The sequence below is a fragment of the Protopterus annectens genome, chromosome 16.part0 (assembly GCF_019279795.1).
Source record: "Protopterus annectens isolate FY-2018-M chromosome 16.part0, PAN1.0, whole genome shotgun sequence".
Taxonomy (NCBI): domain Eukaryota; kingdom Metazoa; phylum Chordata; order Ceratodontiformes; family Protopteridae; genus Protopterus; species Protopterus annectens.
This window is the reverse complement of record NC_056750.1, coordinates 384,278,894-384,299,231: the sequence shown is the minus strand read 5'-3', so window position 1 is coordinate 384,299,231 and position 20,338 is coordinate 384,278,894. Positions and strand designations below refer to the sequence as shown.

Here is a 20,338-nt window from a genome sequence, read left to right as displayed (position 1 = left end):
TCAGGAAAATCCAGTCTAACCAACAGTCAGTAAAAAGAGCCATTTCTTTAAACTGCCTTGTTAATGTGACAGCTGTTACCTGTCTGAATAAGTTACAGTTATTTACAAGTGAAATGAGCACTCATATTTGATGTATGAAGTTCAGTTTTGCATCCACAAATAGGTGTTAAACTACTCAGACCACTTAGTTAGTCACAGTATGTTGTGCCAAAAATTGTTGTATCTACTTTGTAATCCTTGAAATAAAGTTTGCTTGCCAACCATCAACCCTTTCACAACAAGCCTGCACATTTTACCCCAATGATGTGAAAATGGAATATGGAAGGCTGTCCTCCAGAAAGTCATCAGGTCTTTTTCCTTGATTAGTCCCAAACCCTGCAGCTGGTCACTGATCTGAGCACCCCTGTCACCACATAGACCTACATTGTCCTCTCCCTCCATGTGTGCATTTTCATACACACACACTAATAAGGATTAGAGTTGCTGGCTTGCCAATGCCAAGCCCATGTCCTTCCTCTCAGCTGTTTTATTGCCTTGCAGGATTTTGACTGCTTGGTGGTGATCAGCCAGCTGGAATTACTTCTTCCTCAACTTCCTGGGCAAGCTGACATTGGTTACTTATTCATATCCTCTGCCTCCTGGTTGTTGCTAAGCAAGCTCATATAATATGGGTCATAAACAAGCCTTTATCCCTCTATGCCATACAGTTGAGTGGTCCTTAAAAAAGTTGATCTGATATCATTGAAAGATCTTCTTGTAGCAGTATGCAGACAATGTATTACTTTATAAGTGAAAATTCTAGAAATAAGAAACTTTTTTCAATTTTATTATCAGAATTAGTGAAAAGTAGCTCACATAATGTTCATACTGAACGGGAAATGAAAAATAAAAGATCATCAGAAGAGTTGATTACTGCTCTCAAAAGTAATTGGCAACATGTTTATACAAATTAATACATTAGGAACATCTGAAATATACACTCATTTAATGTCATAATACAATGCATAGACAAACATTTGTACCACTTAATTACATCCTAAAAGGAGAAAATTTAAAGAAAAGTCATCTAGTGTCCTTAGAACATTTTTGCAACTTTCTGTTTTGCATTTCCCCTCATGTGGCCACAACTCAACCCAATTTGTAATGTCCAAAGGGTATTCATACCTGAAAGAGACAATGAATTTTTAGTATTCATGCAGGATTACATACCACTTATTTTCCAATATCTTAAATGTTTGTGACAAGTAAAAAAGATGATTAGCAAAAAAAAAATCCCAGTGACAACATAAAAAATCATTTAGGTTTATATTTTATTAATATATGAAAAACACATAAAATTCCACTCAAATGAGAGACTTGCAGAATTATTGAAAGGTTAACTTTGGTGCATCTGGATATTTGCTTCTATCCATGGCTACACAGATGTGTTAAATTTTAAGTATAATAGTTTTGCTGTATCCTGCTCCTCTGTGACTCTGTTTATATTATTAGTGCGTACTCAATAAATGCTGCATTGCATGTATCATGTTACCCTACAAAAAGGCCAATGATAATATATAATGAGAATGATAATATATTGGAATTTTCCACCACAGGTTGCACATGTAAGCTGACCTCATTACATAGCATCTGGCGCATGTAAAAATGGGTGTGAATGCAAATTATCAAGCATTTCACTTTGCAGCTTGTGATAGGCATCACAGTGGCATCTGAGGGAGGCATTACCCGCTGAATTCCAAGCACAAAGATGGTGTATAGAAAAAAAGGAACAATATCATCACCATTACCAAGCAGATGTAATCCTGAACTCCTGGACAATGGGAAGTTGTGGTGAGGACACACCCACCACTTATACACTATAATTAATCCCTGGCTTACCTCCACATAAAAACTGCCAATGTTTGCCATGCACATTTCTAATGCCCTCCCATTTCTTCCTCTTTGGCCCCTTAAGCATTTGCAGTGAATGTGCAGATGCACAGGAGGAGGCTGGATTGCCTCAGAGAGCCCTAGGATGAGTATACCTGTTACAGACAGTATAGATATATATGTAAATAATCCAGTCAGTTTTTATAGTTGCAGTCAAGGTACATATGGGTTTTCCACAGGGTTGCTACCTTATCAAGTGTCCAGAGTGGTAATTTATTTTTTTAAATATATGATTTGGTAGGCTTAATCACAATTACAAGTAGCGAAAAGGGACTATACTTAAAGCTATATCCCAGAAACAAGGTAAATGTTGTACAATGTCAAATATTGCTGATCTATCCTATAATGTTAGGAAATATTTGTTGCTCTAATAGTTTGGGACATGGCTATTTCTCCTGTTATTTCACAAACTGCAGTTGCTCTTATAGGGAATGTTCTGCATAAAGGAGGACATGTGTTTGTCCATTTATTTATATTTGTTAACTGAGATAGTGCACTGATCAATACTGACCAGCTTTAAGCATAGCATGGGTAAACCCTTGATTTATACAGTATTGGTACTTAGATTGTATGTTCAGTATTGAGTGGTAGCACTATGGATGGTTGATGCTATACACGTCTTTGGGTGTATGCTTCTGTGGACTTATAAATGTAACCCAACATTTTAAGGTACTAATGCTGCTGTTGTCTTATGCTGCCATTTGGTTTTGTTCCCCCATTGGTAAACTATTTTGACATCAGTGGTGCTTGCCCTTTATATTTGTTGTACATTACAGTATTACACATACTACATGTCATGGGAAACTGTGCGAGAGCTGCAATCTCCATGTCATTAGTAAACATTTCATACAACTACTTTGTCAATCTGCCTTGACTGATGACATTAATGCATGATTAACCACATCATTCAATCAGATTGTACAAGTATCTCAGAAGCTTGAGCCTTTGGTCTATGTACTGTATATGCTGACAGTTATAGGCTCTATTGCCAACCCTTGCTTGTTTGTTGTGGCATTGCAAACAATTTTCAAGGGTTGTTTAGTTGCCCTAACTACTTTATCTGCAACGTTCTTCACTTGTCTGACTAACACCATTACTGTGTTTTTCCTTGCAGGCATTACTTGGACTACAGACATAGCTCAACATGTAAATACATTGATGTTCAGTTTATATCTGATACTAACTGTGAGTGCAATCCCCAACCCTTGCTTGCTTGTTGTGCCATAACTGGTTCTTTGGGGGTTAGTGTTTCTTGTTCTTTCAACTGAATGACCTGTTCTTTTGTGAGTCAACAGTAAGTATGACTCCCTTTTAATTTTGTACATGTACACTTGTGCCACACACAACATTACTGTGTGTGTTACTGCACCCTTCAGTGTACTTGCAGAAGTAGTAATGCACACACATACAAACACAAATCCTGTCCTTCAGAACTGCTCATGCTAAGGGCTGTGGATTCAAGTCCACCCCAAAGGTTATATAGTGCCACATCATAGTTACTGTATGGTGGGTGTTTCTTGTCCATTCCATTATAGTACATGTAATGTAGTCAGTGTAAGCTTATGTCTTAGCTGCATTTTTTCACTATTTTGGTACTTTTCTCCTCCACCCTCAACTCTGCTTCTCATTGTTCTTTCTGTTATATAGATTTATTTATTTATTTATTTATTTATTTATTTATTTATTTATTTATTTATTTTCACTTCAATTATTTTACATTTATATGCAGCAGCATCATCCAGGCCAGCACCCATTCCACCATCATGGTTTTTCAGGCAATATTGGTGGGGAAAGTACACCAATGCTACTGGCACCCTCAACATTGGTGTCCCCAGCTGATGCTGTCACCTCCACACCTACAGAAGCACTTGAAGTGGGTACTGCCACCAGCCCTGCCCTGGAACTCTGGAAAGTACTACTGTACAGCCTTCATGTTATAACGACAGTGGAGAAGACACCTAGGTTACCTGGCTGAAGTAGAAGAAAATAGATGGGGATTATAAACAGGTAGCTAGATGTCCACATTGGTCAGTTAAAGACCCTTTTCTTCTGACTTGTTGAGTAGCAATGCTGCCCCATATCGGATGTACCATCCAAGCCAGAGACCAGTGGTGAGGGAGTCCACGGTAAAAACTAAGCTCCCACTGAGTTGCATCTAGCTGGAACTGGAGTTCTCCAACCTTTTTCTGCCTACAGCCCCCCTGTTTTTTGTTCAGTCCTCCCATCACCATTGTCTTTCCTCTGTGTGTCTTATGTCACCTTCTCCTTTGTCTTCCCCATCTCTCATTGTGTCAGTATCTTCCCTTTCAGTCTTGTCTGTCTTTGTGTTTGACTGTATGCCCCTGCTACTTACTCTAACCCTCTCACCTTCCTCTGGCTTTCCTAACCGTGTACTCCTACTTACCTTACTTACCTTCTCTTCATATCTGTGTGTGTGTGTGTGTGTGTGTGTGTGTGTGTGTGTGTGTGTATATATATATATATATATATATATATATATATATATATATATGTGTGTGTGTGTGTATTTATAAATGGTCACGTGTCCTGCAAAAATATTTTCCCGTCTTTCCCTTCTATCTTGTTAATTCCCTGATTTTTCATCTTATGTTTTTCTCCTTGCTTGCTTCCCCTTTTCATCAATTTGCTATACTCCAATTTCTGACCTTTATTTTAGTGAAAAAATAGATGACCATATGTGTACCATGGCCCTTTAACACTTCTGTATCGATTTTCCTTCTTGCTGCTGCATTGTGTGTGGGATCTCACAGAACATTTTATTTATTTAGCATTTGTTTACCGGGAAAGTCTGACTTGGAATGATGCCAATTTTCAGCGGAGGCCCAGGGAAAAATGCTCCAGATGCATGTCTTTGAAATATGGGAAGAAAACGGAGTACCCTGTGAGAACCCACACGAATGCAGGGAGGACATGCAGACTCAGCACAGAAGGCACTCCAGCCAAGAATTGAACCGGAGAACCTCTTGCTGTGAGTTAACAATGCTACCACTGAACCACTGTGCTGTCCATCATAGAGGCACAGCCACATTGAATGAGCACTACTTTTGCTTGTTTCCTCTATGGCCGCAGTGTAATTCTGTGCATTCGTCCTACACTCCCTGCTGCTACCACGAGTAGGATATTAAATGAGCTGTTGTTCTTGTGCTGTTTCATCAATAAGAACCAGTGGGCCTCATCTCACAAACAAGGTAAACAAGCAGTGGGCTGTCTCCAACTGTGCTTGCCATCTTTCTGAATCACAAGGTCTATGTTTCTTTAACCTCCTTGAGTAGGAAATTACCCAGATTGGTGAATTCAGATACCTTGGGGTACAAATTGTCCCCACTTTCTTGTTTCATTTCATGCTTTTTGGATCGCTAAAAAATTTCTAAGCAGCTTAAAATGAGTAACAAGTTTACAAAGTTACTGATCATCTCATACCAGGGTTATGCTGAGCAAAAATATTTGGATTTTTCAGGTCCCAAATATTAATCTCTGTAATCACAATTCAGTTCATCATGAACTGAAGAAAGCTACAGTCAATACTATACAAAATATGATGAAGTCCTGGTTGAGAGGGATGAAAACGCGTTTGGTTGCTGTCTATGTGAAGTGCGTCAATATCTTGGATCGTAATAAACTGAATTTTTATTCAAAATAAGTTATTCGCGACTTTTGTGGCTTCTAACTGTTGGATTATCAGTTGTTTGGAGAGCTACTACCAGCTTCTTGTGAACTATACAAAATATGCTTTTATTTATCTTTCTCAGCAGGGTGAACAGCAGTTCCCTCTTTTGAGAAGGTTGACTATGTACTTCTCACAAAAAAAAAAGTTCACTAAACAGTTTCCTTACTCTCTTTTGGCAAATAAATTCTCCATGCATTCTCATCACCATTTTTATGGTTATCCTGTGTTAATGCTATCATAATGCTTTCAGTTTTTAAAGATTACCTGATCCTGTATAAGTTGGCTTATTCTTTTCAAAGCACTTTACTTTGATTACAGATACAATCCCCATTAATCCATTTCAAATATACAACTGATATTCAAAACAGTCAAGAGCAGTAAAGAATCGACCTATAGCAATACTATCACCTCTGTCCAAAACAATGGAGAGATGTATACACTCTCAAGTAATGGATTACCTCATCAATCACAACCTTCTAAATACTCAATATGGCTTCAGGCCCTTCCACAGCACCACAACAGCTCTTATGTCATTCACTCATATGGTAAACTCCCATTGGAATAATGGCAACTATGTCTCTATCTTTATTGACCTCTCCAAGGCATTTGATATGGTCAGCCACAACAAACTGATTAAATCTTTCTCTCAGATCTGAATCTTGGCATACCCTCCATTACCTGTTTTCAAAGTTATTTAACTGGTAGACAGCAAGCAGTTCTGCAGAGACAAGAACTCTCTCCCCTATTACCAGTTACACTGGGCATTCCCCAAGGCTCCATCCTTGGTCCTTTACTTTTCTCTGTCTTCACTAGCAACCTCCATTCCTCTTTTTTACATGCCTCAGCCATCCAATACGCTGATGACTCTACACTTATCTGTTCCTCTCCTTCCCTTTATGAACTGCAACAGCAAACACAGGCCTCTTTCCTTTCTGTAGAAAAATGGCTTACCAACTCTCAAATAGTACTTAACCCCAACAAAACCAAACTTCTTATATTCCAGCCTACTATCCAGCCTACTAATCACGCAACTCCCATACCCACTTATACTATTATTTCTGACAATAAGACTACTATCTCTCCAGTCACTCACACTAAACTCCTATGGGTTGAGATAGACTGCAACATGAAGTTCGACATTCACATCTCGCTCACCATAAAGAAGGTACATAAAAAAATGGGAGGTCTATACAAAAACAAACAATTCCTCACAGACAGCTCTAGGGCAAAAATAGCTCAAACACATCTCATCTCCACACTTCTATATACCTCTCCCATCCTCACCAGTCTTAGAAAATAAGATCTAGCCAAAGTAGATGCCTGCTATAATAAAATTGCAAGGTTCACCACCAATAGCCTATGTAAAACACACCACTGCTTAGCTCTTAAACAACTCAAGTGGCTTGAACTCCTCCACCTTCTTCTTTATAATCAGCTTATACTAACCCATAAGATTCTATACAAACGTAACAAAATTCCTGCATTACTAAACCTAATTCATATGCATTCCAGCACTAGGGTCCTACACTCTAAAAATAAACCTCTCCTTCAAGTCACAAAAGCCAATAACTGCAGGAGCCTCCCTCTATTCACATTTTATAGCTCAAAAATGGAGCACTCTGACAACATGTGTAACAGCTGCAACATCCCTAGCTCACTTTAAGGCATCCATAAAAAATACATCTACAAACTAGCTGGATTTGCATCTGTGATACCCCAGGGTAGCCTTACTCCTACTTCTCACACTTCTAATGTAAACACCCCTCCTTCCCTTAATTTATAGGCAATACAGCTCACTTTATTTGCAAGTCTCATCTCTCCTTCCTCTCATCAATTCCTCCATGTTCTTCATCTCACATTGCTGCAGTCCTTACACTTGGGTAGTCCGCTGTCCCTCGGTCGGCCCGAATATCAAAGTATAAGGCTGACGTCGGTCAAGGCGCATTTGACTGACATCAGGACGTCAGGGTACAAATGCGCATGACCGACGTCATATCCTCAGTCTTTTTTGCCGCATGGTCCGATGCAGAAGCAGTATTGCAAGTGCCGGTTGGCGTTCTGAAATTTTTCGATTTCGGAGTTTCAGACCGAGTCAGAGTTGGCTAAGTACCCCGTTGGGGAATATTTTAGTTTTTTCTTGCCTCAGTGGTTTACCGGATGTCAGAAAAAGTGAATAATTGTATTTCTTGTGGGAAACAGATACCACATAGAGACTATCATACTTTGTGTATTCCTTGTTTAGGGCCTGAGCACGACGTTGTTGGGTGTCGCTCTTGTGCTAGATTCAATAAGCGCACTATAAAGAGGAGATTAGATTGTGCCAGGTTAGTCTTCGGAAGCGGTGCAATTATAAAATGCCGTCGGATGCTCCGCCCGCTTCTTCGAAGAAGCGCAAGGACAAAGCAGTTAAGCCTAGGCTAGAAGAACCGTCCGTACCGGACGCCGGTTCTTTAGAGGTGTCGGAGCCGGTGGTTCCACCGGAGGTTTCTTTGGGATCCCAGGGAGAGACTTTGTTATTGCAGGATGTGGCCTCTCAGGAGGCAGGTCAGGGTGATGGGGCTTCTCAGGTTACTATACTCTCCTCCCTGCCTAGGGTGGTTAGGCCCTCTCCTTCTGTTCCCAAGGCTTCTCCCAGAGGCAGGCCAGGTTTAGCTTCAGTTGGTGTCACCCCTACTTCTTCAGGAACTGTGCCCAAGAAGCATATGCTTAAAATGGCAGAAGATTTGATTACTTTGATTAGGGGTTCTTTGCCCCCTCCTGATAAGAGACCTAGGGTGGAGCCTGAGCTAGGGAGTTTTGAGCAGGCTTCGGATGTTTCAGAGTCTTCGGCTGAAGACTTGCAGGAGTACTCTCCTTATTCTGATTCTGATGTGGATGATTCTACTCCTTCTGCTTCTCCTCCTGAGGATTTTTCTTTTTCAGAAACTCTTCAGTCCATGAGGGAGCATTTTAAGTGGGAAGGTCAGGACTTCTCTGATTCCAGGAAAAGGCTTAGGGAATTTTTGTTTTTACCCCAGCATAGGCCTTTGGCTATACCTCCTGTTTTGGAAGTAGCAGAAGATGTTTTTACAGAGGCTTCTCTTAATCCTGATTCTCTGCCTCCTGCTCCTGTTAAACCGGATAGGTATTACAGGGTGCCTGAAGCTCATAAGTATCTTTTAAAGAGTTCTAGGGCAGACCCAGAAACTGTTAGCCAGGGGCCTAAAGGTGTTAAGGCTTCTGTTGTCAAGAATCCGGTTCCTGCAGATAAAGAGGCCAGGGCCTTGGATAGATGGGGAAAGAAAGTTTATACTTCTTCCACTCTAGCTATGAGGGCTTTGAATTGCCAGATGTTGTTGTGTGTGATTTTTGAGTTTGTTTTTTCCCCCCTCCATCAACCTCCCCGGACTGTCAACTTTTAATACTTTACAGGGGTCTCTAGTAATTCTATAGTTGTTTAGAGTTCCCTGTCCTTTTGCACCTGGAGCTCCCTGGGCTGCTGGGTCCCAGTCCTCGTCCCAGCCCTGGCTCGAGGCCTGAGGTTACCTGTGGGGGGGTTCTCCTCCCCTCCTGAGGGTTCTTGAGTCTTCTTCAGAACCCCCCCAAAGGAAGAGATTGTGCAGAGGAAGAAGCGTGGACTCCCCGAGTCTATTACATCGAACACTGATATGGATGATGCAGTCCTCTCTAATAAGGAGTCTAGGAGTATGATGGACGGGTACGGCCCTGACTTCTGCGGGGCTTTACCTTAAGGTCTCTGAATTATTTGGCACATTTTACCAGGCTTCAGAGGGATCTGGTCAGGTTGTCAGACTTTTATCTGCGTGGGTGCCGTTTCACTTCTACCCCGGCCTTACCCCAAGGCTAAAGGAGGAAAAATGTGGTTCCGCCGTAAATGGTTTTCTCCCAACAGCAGGAAGATTCAGGAAGCGGAGGAGGGGCCGGGGGAGGGCGGAGGAGAAGGCCTTAGATCCCAGAAGTACCAATTCTGAGGACCGAGAACCCCGCCGAGGTCCTCTGCCACACTCCCCATGTTCCCCTGCGTCATGAGAGTTGCCGGCTGTGCTGCTCGGAGCCAGTCGAGTTGATCGTTTAAAGCACCTAAAGGGGAGGAGTCAATCACTCAGGACAGGTGCTTGGATCATTGCGGAGGTTACACCATCCCATTCACATTCATCAACGGTCCCCACAGACCAGATCGAAATTACTCCAGGTTCTTGTTCTTTTAGTGCCAAGGACAGGGGACCTGATTTTTTGGATCTCAACAGACTGAACCAATCAATCCGAAATCCAAATTCCAATGGTCACGCGTTACAATCCATTCTCCCGTGTGTTTGAAGGATGTTTGGATGTGCTCCATAGACCTATTTTGCTCTGCCTCCTGCTGGTCACTAGTCTGGCCACAGCCCCACTGTGTTCCACCTGTGGTAGTGGAGGCTCACCACAACCTCTTGGATTCCAGAGGTTGTTCCCTACTCACTCGACGGCTCCTGACTGCCACCACCAGGCATCCCAATACTAATGGACAACCAAGCCACCCCATCTCCCTGGGTGTTTCCCTGGGATTACATTCAATGTCTGTCTCTGTGCCTCCCTCTCTCCGCAATTTTAATAGAGCAGAATGGGACTCAAGATTGATCTGGCGTCTTTCTCTTCCCGAAGAAAGGATCCGACTTTACAGGGCCAAGTTCAAGCTCTGACAGGTTTTAGGCAAATGTCTGCCTGGTTCTTTTTTCCTCCTAGCAAAGATTTACACATGAGGATCTTTCAGTGCTCTTGTCAACTCAATGGTCCTTTCAGGATCTTCCAGACATCCAACTTGGATCAGGGAAAACTCTTGTCCCCCCCTCCGGTGGTTACCTGGACGACAGATGCCTCCCAGATAGGAATTCCTCCTTCCCAAAGTTAAAAGCTTCTCAACTGGGGTCTTTCTTTCAATGATCTTCAATGCCCACTGGCCTTCGTCAGATATGGTTTCCTTTTACTCGAAAAGCATGCAGTCAGTGGATCCGCGGACCTTAGACCCCTGATCCGACTTTGCTAATCATCAGTCATGGGACATTCAGTCCCTTCACTTTCCAGTTTATTGAGTTTGGCTCCTCCTCCCTTCACTTTAGTTAGGAAGGCACACACTAGACCGGAAGTTGTTCACATTTTATCTTCCCACAAACCCACCACTAACAATTAACATCCCTGTTTAATCAGGGATCTTCTGTCTCAACTATTAAATCCTCCTTTGATGAGCAGCAGACCAAAAAGCGTTCATTAAAGGTGTGGAGTCTGTTAAGACCACCAGTTTTCATCCTGCACCAATTAAAATATCTGTCTTGGAAAACGGCATTCTTAGTGGCTATTACTTCTGCTAGAAGAGTCTCAGAGCTTCAAGCCCTGTCTATTAAATAATCCATCCTTTGTCCCAAAGGTCTGTTCTAGTTTCTGTCTTCAACAATCTCTAGAGCTACCAGTTTTCTTTCCAAATTCTCTAATGAAGCAGAATACACTCTCCATAAATTGGATGTTCACAGGCAATTACGCTTCTATTTAGACAGGACTCAAAGTCAGACCAGTTGTTTGTGTCCTTCTCAGATAATAAATTGGGCCAAACCATCACAAAAGCTACTATCTCAAAATGGATCAGAGATTGCATAACTCAGGCCTATTCTTCTTGAATAAGCAACTTACATCATCTATCAAAGCTCATTCTACCAGAGCTATGGCTACTTCTATAGCCTTTTTTCATTCCCACTACAAATTGGATGTGGCATCTAACGAGCATCATTTGGTTCCACGGTACTCAGGAGTGTTTTCCAGTGAGCAGATAGGATCACATAACATCTTTTAGTTATGTACTCACCATAACTTCAGATGTTTGGGATCCATCAGCCTACATTTCCTGACTCACCCACCCTCCTTACCCCTGCCTTGCAGATCAAGAGATTGAGCGGTTTTGAGTTCAACTGTTTTTATCTTGTTTCATCTGACGATGTTATATAAGCAGGGTATACAAACTAGATCTGGGGACTGGTAGTGGTGCATCCTGGGATATAGTAAGCTCAGCCAATGGCATACTCGAACCCATCATTCAGAATGTAGGCGAGATGGATCCCAAACATCTGAAGTTATGGTGAGTACATAACTAAAAGTTTCACATGTTGAAATATCAAAACTATCTCCTTTCACAATTGAAGTCTAAGGTGGATGCTCTGGCGGAAGGTATTGATTGTAAAGAGTTACAAGATTTAGTACATGTTTCTGAACAGGTGGGTAAGCATTCTTTGCAATGTGGTTTTGACGCTGTACAGGCCTCGTCTAGGGTGGCTGCCACTGGGTCAGTTCTTCGCAGGCACGCCTGGCTGAGGGATCAAAATTTATCTGACCATGTTAAAACAAGGATTTTAGATGCTCCTTTACAATCTGATGTGTTGTTTGGTTCTCCTGTTGAGGCAGTTTTAAAGAAAATGGAAGACAAGGCTAAGTCTATGCAGACTGTTAAAGATTTTTTGCAGGTTCAGCCTCCAAAGTTTAGTAGAAATTGGCCTACTAAGGGGTGGACGTATCCTTCTTATGATTCCCAGTCTAGGGGTAGATCTAGGCGTGGCAGGGGCAGAGCTCAGGGCTCTTTCAGGCCTAGAACAGGGAGTTCTCCTGCACAGTCTTGGTGAGGGCAGGGGTCAGTCCTTTCGTAAACAGACCCAATGACCTACCTTTTCAGCTGCCAGAGCCTTCTCGTCTGGCAGCACCTTTGGGAGGAAGGTTGGCACTTTTCAAAGAAAATTGACGTTTAATTACCCAAGACAGATGGGTATTGGATATCATACACCACGGTTACAGGTTTTATTTCCATACCTTGCCTCCTTTCAAAGGCATGCCAGATGTTCCTCCTCAACAAAGAATAGAGGCTCACAAGCAAATTTCTCTGTTACTCCAAATAGGGGCCATACAGCCGGTCCCTATGCCAGAAGTGGGCCTAGGATTTTATTCTCGCCTGTTCCTAGTACCAAAGAAGGGGAACATGTGGAGACCAATTTTGGATTTATCTATCCTCAACACTTATCTGGACATTCCCAAGTTCAAAATGTTGACGTTACAACAGCTTTTACCTCTGCTGGGCAAAGATCATTGGATGGTAACTTTGGATCTCAAGGAGGCTTACCTTCATGTTCCTATCAGACTAAGTTGAAGGAAGTATCTGCGTTTTCGAGCTGGGACTTCTCACTATCAGTTCTCTGCATTGCCCTTTGGCTTATCTACTGCCCAGAGTGTTCACGAAAGTTCTGGCTCCAGTGATAGCTTTCTTCAGGCTAAAAGGAATACAGATCTATCCTTATTTGGACGATTGCCTGATTCTGGCTCAAGGAAGGGACGAGCTTCTTCATCATTTGGAATATGTGATAGCAGTGCTAAGATGCCTGGGGTATTCTGTGAACGAAATAAAGTCCAGTCTAGTACCCTCTCAGGACATGTGCTTTCTGGGTGTAAGACTGAATACAGCATCCCAGATGGCCTTTTTGACCCCGGACAAACAAAAGAATCTTTCCCTTTACTTCCATCAACTATCTCATCAGTCCAGGCTGACTGCAAGGACAGTCCTTCAAGCCTTAGGGTTCATGGCATCTTGTATTCTGGTGCTTCCCAATGCCAAACTGCATATGAGGAAGCTGCAATGGTATCTTAAAAATGTATGGACACAGCACTGCCAGGATTTGGACACTGTCATTCAAATAATACCTTGCATTCAAAAGGAATTTTTGTGGTGGGCTCAGGAATGTCACCTAAACAAGGGACTCTCTGTGACCCGGCCAGAGGCGAGTCAGATTTTAATGACAGATGCCTCAGACAAAGCTTGGGGAGCTCATCTAAATGGAAAGTGGATACAAGACAAGTGGCCTGCCAGACTACACCATCTACATATCAACTTGAAGGAGATGTTAGTAGTCCAGTTTGCATTAATAGCTTTCAAGGATTTACTTCTTCCAGGGCAGGTGTTGATTCTAACAGACAACACAACTGTCATGTGGTACATCAACAAGCAAGGGGAACACATTCTTATCCTCTATGCAGGCAAGCAATGATTTTGTGGGAGACTGCTCTCAGTTTACAGCTCAATCTTCAGGCAAGGTTTCTGCTGGGAGCACAGAACTCCTTAGCAGATGTGTTGAGCAGACGAATTATGGATCCCCACGAGTGGAAATTGGATCCTCATGTATTTCAGAAATTGACAGTGTCATGGGGAACTCCAGACATAGATCTGTTCGCTTCTCCACTAAACCATCAGCTGCCAAAGTTTTGCACAAAAGGTTTCATCCCACAGCTTGGAGAGTGGATGCTCTTTCTTTCAATTGGAGCAATCTTCATGTGTATGCCTTTCCACCTCTGCCTCTCCTCCCAAAGGTACTTCTAAAGGTCAGACAGGACAAGCCAAGGATGATTTTAATAGCTCCAGATTGGCCTCGACAGCACTGGTACCCATTACTGAGAAGTCTGGTATGGAAGCCTCCATGGCCTTTGCCTTCGATTCCACACCTGTTGTCCCAGGAGGACAGTCATTTGCTCAATGTCAAACTTCACTCTCTTCACCTAACAGCCTGGCATATTCTGTTTTGAACCATAGAGGGTCTCAACTTCCACAACAAGTTTTGAATGTGATTTTGGAAGCTAGAAGGCCTAGTACAAGGAAAGTGTACGCAGATAAATGGAAGAGATTTTTATTTTGGAGTGCAGCAAAGGATTTTGATGTTTCTGAGCCTAATTTAAGTGTGGCTCTTCAATATCTTACTGAGTTACTGGACAAAGGTTTGTCCTTCTCTTCTATTAAGGTTCATGCTGCAGCAATTTCAGCTCACTATGACTGTGACCCACCATTGTTTTCTCATCCTTTGTTCAAGCAATTTCTTAGAGAGGCAAAGAATATAAGAGCCCCACGTAGAGCTCCTACTCCTGCTTGGGATCTCAATTTTGTGTTGGAGAAACTCACTCTACAACCTTTTGAGCCTGCAGCTACTGCTGAGTTGAAATATTTATCATGGAAGACTGCCTTTTGTTGGCCATTACCTCTGCAAGAAGGGTTTCTGAATTGCAGGCCCTTATGGCGGTTGAGCCTTTCTTAATTTTCCATAAGGATAGGGTATCTTTACGTACTAATCCTTCCTTTATGCCTAAAGTGGTTTCTAGTGTGGCTTTAAACCAAACTATTCATTTGCCTACTTTTTATGCAAATCCCCAAAATAAAGGGGAAAAGATTTTGCACACTTTAGATGTACACAGGCAGTTGCGATATTATTTGGACAGAACTAAAGGGTTCAGGCAGTCTCAGCAGTTATTTGTTTCTTTTGCTTTGAGTTCTCAGGACAAGCCTGTGTCAAAACAAACTATTTCTAAGTGGATTGGGTTTTGCATTGCTTTCTGTTATTCCCATCATGGCAAGGAGATTCCAGCTGGGATTAGGCCTCATTCCACTAGGGCTACTGCCACTTCAACAGCTTTTTTGAGGGGGGTGGCAACCAAAGATATTTTGGAGGCAGCTACTTGGAGTTCAGTGCATACCTTCTCTAGGCATTATCACCTACCACTTTACTCTAAATCCAGGGCTGGTTTTGCCACTGCTGTTTTGCAGGGCATTTTGGCAGCTCCTGCTTCCTTATAGTTTGGCCATCCTCCCTTACCTCTGCTTTGGGATTCTACCCAAGTGTAAGGACTGCAGCAATGTGAGATGAAGAACATAGTACAGTTTTGTACCTACCATAAATGTAGATGTTCGAAGATCCACATTGCTGCAGTCCAATTTACCCTCCCTCCTTCCCCTCTGTAGTTAGAGGTGGTTGTGTGGGTTGGGTTGTAAATATTGTGTATATTGTATATATTGTACATATAATTAGTGCAAGGGTGGTTGGTTGTTTGTTTGCTGTCTTTTGGTTTTGACCTTTATTTTTTGGGTCTTCTGACATCTGGGGCAAGAAAAGACTGAGGATATGACGTCGGTCATGCGCATTTGTACCCTGACGTCCTGATGTCAGTCAAATGCGCCTTGACCGACGTCAGCCTTATACTTTGATATTCGGGCCGACCGAGGGACAGCGGACTACCCAAGTGTAAGGACTGCAGCAATGTGGATCTTCGAACATCTACATTTATGGTAGGTACAAAACTGTACTTTCCTCTAAGTATAGATCTTTAACATCCACCTTACTATCATCAAACATTATCATAATGAGTTTCATTTTCTCGGTACTGCATGTATGTGTCCTCTTTTCTTCCTGTATATTGTACTATTTTGTTATATAATTTATAGTGTTATCTTAGTTTTGACTGATGCAAAATAAAAGTTTTATTCTTCTGTACCTGTGATATTTTACTTTATGATTCCGTGATACATGTGGAGCTTTTCTCCCCAGGCCTCCGCTGAAAAAGGACCTGTGTCCAATCGAACTTTCCCAGTAAACAGATGTAAAATAAAATCAAAATAAAATAAATAAATGACACCTTGAAGACCTTGGGCAATGCAGATGTTCATGTATACTGTGTATCTCTGCAAAATTATTTTCTGTTAGGTGTGTGACTAGGTCTAGGTTTCTTTATTTAAAATAACTTATTTAGTGATTGCTTTCCACTGTATTATAGATCTGACTGAAGAATTAAGGGATAGGGAACCTGAATATTGCATCTATTTTTTTCTCGGGTATATACCCCCCAAACCATAAAAGATGTTCTAAAGTTTGGGCTGGTGTTTTGTTCACTCACCTCAAATTCCAACACTGCCACTTTTCTGTGACCATAAGGGAATCTCAGTTAATCACAGTACATTCAGTTCAATCTGCTACCAGAATGCAGGTTGTAAAGTTTGGGCTGGAGTTTTTTCAGCTGAGCTCAAGTTCCAGAACTGCACCTTTTTGGACCCTGTGAGAACGATTCAGTTCATTACAGGTTTACATGGAAATGAATAGATCTCAGCTATCAGTTTAGTTTTTAGAATGGAACATTTGAAAAGTTTAGAGTCCTGTAAACTATTCTGTTATTTGAATTAGTGCTTCAGAGTTGATTGCTTGCAGACTGACATCAAGGGGCAGATCTGTAAGCCAAACTGAGTTGGAAACAAGGATTTTGTCAGTCTGTAAAGTTTTTTTTTGTGTGTGTCTTTAGTGGTGTTTTGCAGCCTACCTAATACAGCAAGACAGCATTGCAGTGTTAGCTATTTGGGAGCTGCACCACAGAACTGTTGTAAGTTAGCAGGGCAGAGTATGGTGCAAGCAACCTCGGAGGGCTCCATTTTTTGTTCTCCTTATTGGACATCTGTTCCATGGTAGAAGCTGATTTTGGCTGGTGAAAGAATGTATGCATTTGATTCCAGTCACTTTATTACACTCAAGCACAGTATATAGGGGCATTTATATTTGTGCAGCAATATGCACTGTGATTGTAAAAGGGCACATATGACATATTTTACCAGGTGCTAGATCTGTTAGTGTCATTCTGCTTGTTCTACTAGTGTTTGCTTTTCTGTACCTGTTGACATGTGTTGTGGTAATAAAGTAGCACTTGATAAGCATAAGCACATGCCATACATATCCCTTTTACTACAGAATTAGCTGATAGCTGCAACCCTGGGACTGTTTGGTTTGAATGTCCATCAAATTCACTATGCACTGCAATATAAAGGGTAAGATATTTAGGTTGTATACAAGCTAGCAAATAACCCTCTTTGTTTTTGTTTAGTGGTGTGGCAAAATTATTCAGGAAACCTGTAAACATTTGCATGATTTTGTATCTTAACATTAGAATATCTCCAGCATATTATACGGAGTTGATATGCTGAAGACTTTGATATGCGTTATTGTTTTCAGGTCCTGGCATGCTAGTTGTGCATGCTGTTCCCTGTACCCCAGAACAAACTACAGTTGTGTAAGTAAACTTACCATAACAGTATACATTTGAATGATCACTACTGCAGTAACCTTACCTATATGAGTTATCCTGCCAAGGATATAACAGCTGGCCAGCTTCAAAAGCTTCACTGCACTTTCCACACACCAAACTGTCAGTAGTTGAGTTTACTGAAAGACAGCTTTGGGTGCCAAGCCCTTCAGAGCTTTCCTGCCAAGAGAGAAAGGGAGGCTGAACTCTGAAAGGGCAAATCTAGGAACAATAAAAAATAAATGTCCATATCCTGGCATAAAAAATGCACCAAAAAAGGCAAAGGAGAAAGGCAGCAGCTACTGCAGCTGTGATAATTTGAACATCTACTGTTATGGTAAGTTTACTTATACAAACGTACTGTGTTCATCATATTGATCACTGCTCCAGTAGCCTTAGCTGTATGAGTAGATTACCCGAGCTTACTATATTTGCGTGGTGGAAGGAGAAGCTTCCAGACAACCTTGGAGAGGGGTCCTAATAAAGTCTGACCTGGACCTACAGAAGAAAGCAAACTTAACGTGCTTTGTAAAAGTATGTACAGAGGACCAAGTAACACCTTCTAGAATGCTTCTAGAATGCAAACCCCTTCCAAAAAAACATAGTTGAAGCCAAGGCCCAGGTAGAGTGGGCCTTGACCCTCCCTGGAATAATTTTCTTATGATGAGTACAACAAACCTTAGACAAGTCCTAGACATTTTGAAATATTCTGTTTTGACAGAGGTTGTCCCTTCTTATTATTATCACAAGAAAGGAACAATTGATCCAAAGATCTGAAAGATTTAGTTCAGTCAACAGCGTACCTGACTTGTCTATGAATATCCAAGGTATAGAGTATCCTTTCTCCCATTTTAGGCTCAGGAAAGAAAATGGGGAGATGGATACTTTACCTTAAAGTAAACATACCACTTTAGGCATAAAAGAAGGATTCGTTCTCAAAAAACCCTGTTGCTGTGAAAAATGAGAGAGTTTTGTCTCACCATAAGATCTTGCCACTCAGATACTCATCTTGCAGAGGTCAGAGCAATTAATAAAACTGTTTTTCATGTTAAGAAATTCAAATCAGCCAGGTTAGTGGGTTCAAATATAAAGCCCATACCCCTATTTTTTTTCAGCTGAGCTATGCCTGGCCCTCCTAAAGATAAATAATAACAAAAGCATTTGCATAGCTGCCCTCTACATCCCACCAGGAAATAATATCCCCATTCTCGAGGATATTCTATTTTGGATCTCAACAAACATACAAAATGAGACTATACTCCTTGGTGACATTAATTTTAACTGGTCTTTTATAAACTCTCCCACAGCCTCACAAAATATAAATCTACACAACTAATCAATACTCCAACTAGACCTGCTAAAGATAGTACATCAGGAAGTATTATAGACTGAATACTAGTTTCACACCCCCATAGTATCTCTGACTGTGGTACCTTACCTAACCCACTTAGTGACCACCTCCCTGCCTTTGCATGATCTTCATCCCTTTCTCTCCAGTCACATCATAACTATATCACAGCCCATTCCCTAAAAATTTTCAATGCTCAAACCTTCACCAATTCCTTAAAACATATGAACTGGAACCCTTTAAAAACCCTTCCTTTAAATGACACTGCCACCTTCTTCAATACTGCATTCCTTAACCTACTAAACAGTTTTGCCCCCCTCAGATCTAAAAGGATTAAAGCCAAAATTGCACCATGGCTAACTAAAGAGACAGTCTCTCTCGTGTATCTCTGTGATAAATCTTGGAAACTGTACCAAAAAATAAGGCACCCATTAACTTAGCCAACTACAAACAACTTCGCAATAAAGTTAAAAAAGAAATTGCCTCAGATCGAAAATCCTACTACGCATCTGAGCTCTCCTTGGCTACACAATTTAAGACCTTCTTTATAGACTCAATAGCTAAGCTCACCTCTTCCTTCCCTTCCCTAATAATTCTTCGGGCAAGTCCCCATTCCCCTCCTCAATCCCAACCCACTCTAAATCTAACCCTACTCATCAACCCCCTTCTTATTCAAACCTATTCCAACTGCTACCTTAAAAAACTTCTACAGAAATTAAAACCTTGTTCAAATGCCCCAGATGATCTGCCCTCCAACTTCCTTAAGCTAGCTGCTGATGTCATAGCTCTTCCTATCTCCATCCTAGTAAACCGATCCATTCAAGAATCTTATGCACCCCTTCTCTGGAAAAAAGCCTTCATTATTCCCCTCCATAAGGAAGGCAAAAATACTGAAATCTCTAACTTCCGTCCAATAGCCATCCTATCTCCCCTTTCTAAAATTCTTGAAAAATGTATCCACCTACAACTCCTACCCTATCTACTAGACAACCAACTGCTGATCCCAACACAACACGGCTTCAGACCTGGACACAGCACAACTACAGCCCTCCTTTCCTTTCTTGAAACCATCAACCATGCATGTGACTCCAGCAACATTGTATCAACCCTCCTCCTAGATCTATCCAAAGCCTTCAATACAGTCTCACACAACCTTCTCCTGTCTAAGCTATCCTATCTGAATCTTTCCCCATCCTCCATCAACTGGTTTTCCAGCAATTTTGCTCATCAGCAGCAAGCCATCAAATAGAAAAATTCCATTTCTTTCTTCCTTCATACTACCACAGGAGTCCCACAAGACTCTGTACTAGGCCCATTGCTGTTCAACATCTTCATCAACGACTTCCATCACTTTATCCCAAATCCTAAACTGGTCCAATACGCTGACGATTGTATGATTATCTGTTCCACCAAATCCCTCCCTACACTCATGAAACTAACTCAAGAATCTTTTTCCTGCACCGAGTCTTGGATGCTCAATAATCACC

At 41.6% G+C, this 20,338-nt stretch overlaps 1 protein-coding gene across 1 annotated transcript in view; it reads right to left on the bottom strand.

Moving 5' to 3' along the window:
• Window positions 1–805: 805 nt before the first annotated feature.
• C5 (complement C5) overlaps window positions 806–20,338 on the bottom strand; it is a 1,726,304-nt gene continuing 1,706,771 nt past the window's right edge. Inside the window, exon 41 of the mRNA XM_044057986.1 lies at window positions 806–1,164. Coding sequence (XP_043913921.1) covers window positions 1,026–1,164 — 139 coding nt within the window. The 3' untranslated portion in view covers window positions 806–1,025. The remainder of the gene's footprint in view (window positions 1,165–20,338) is intronic.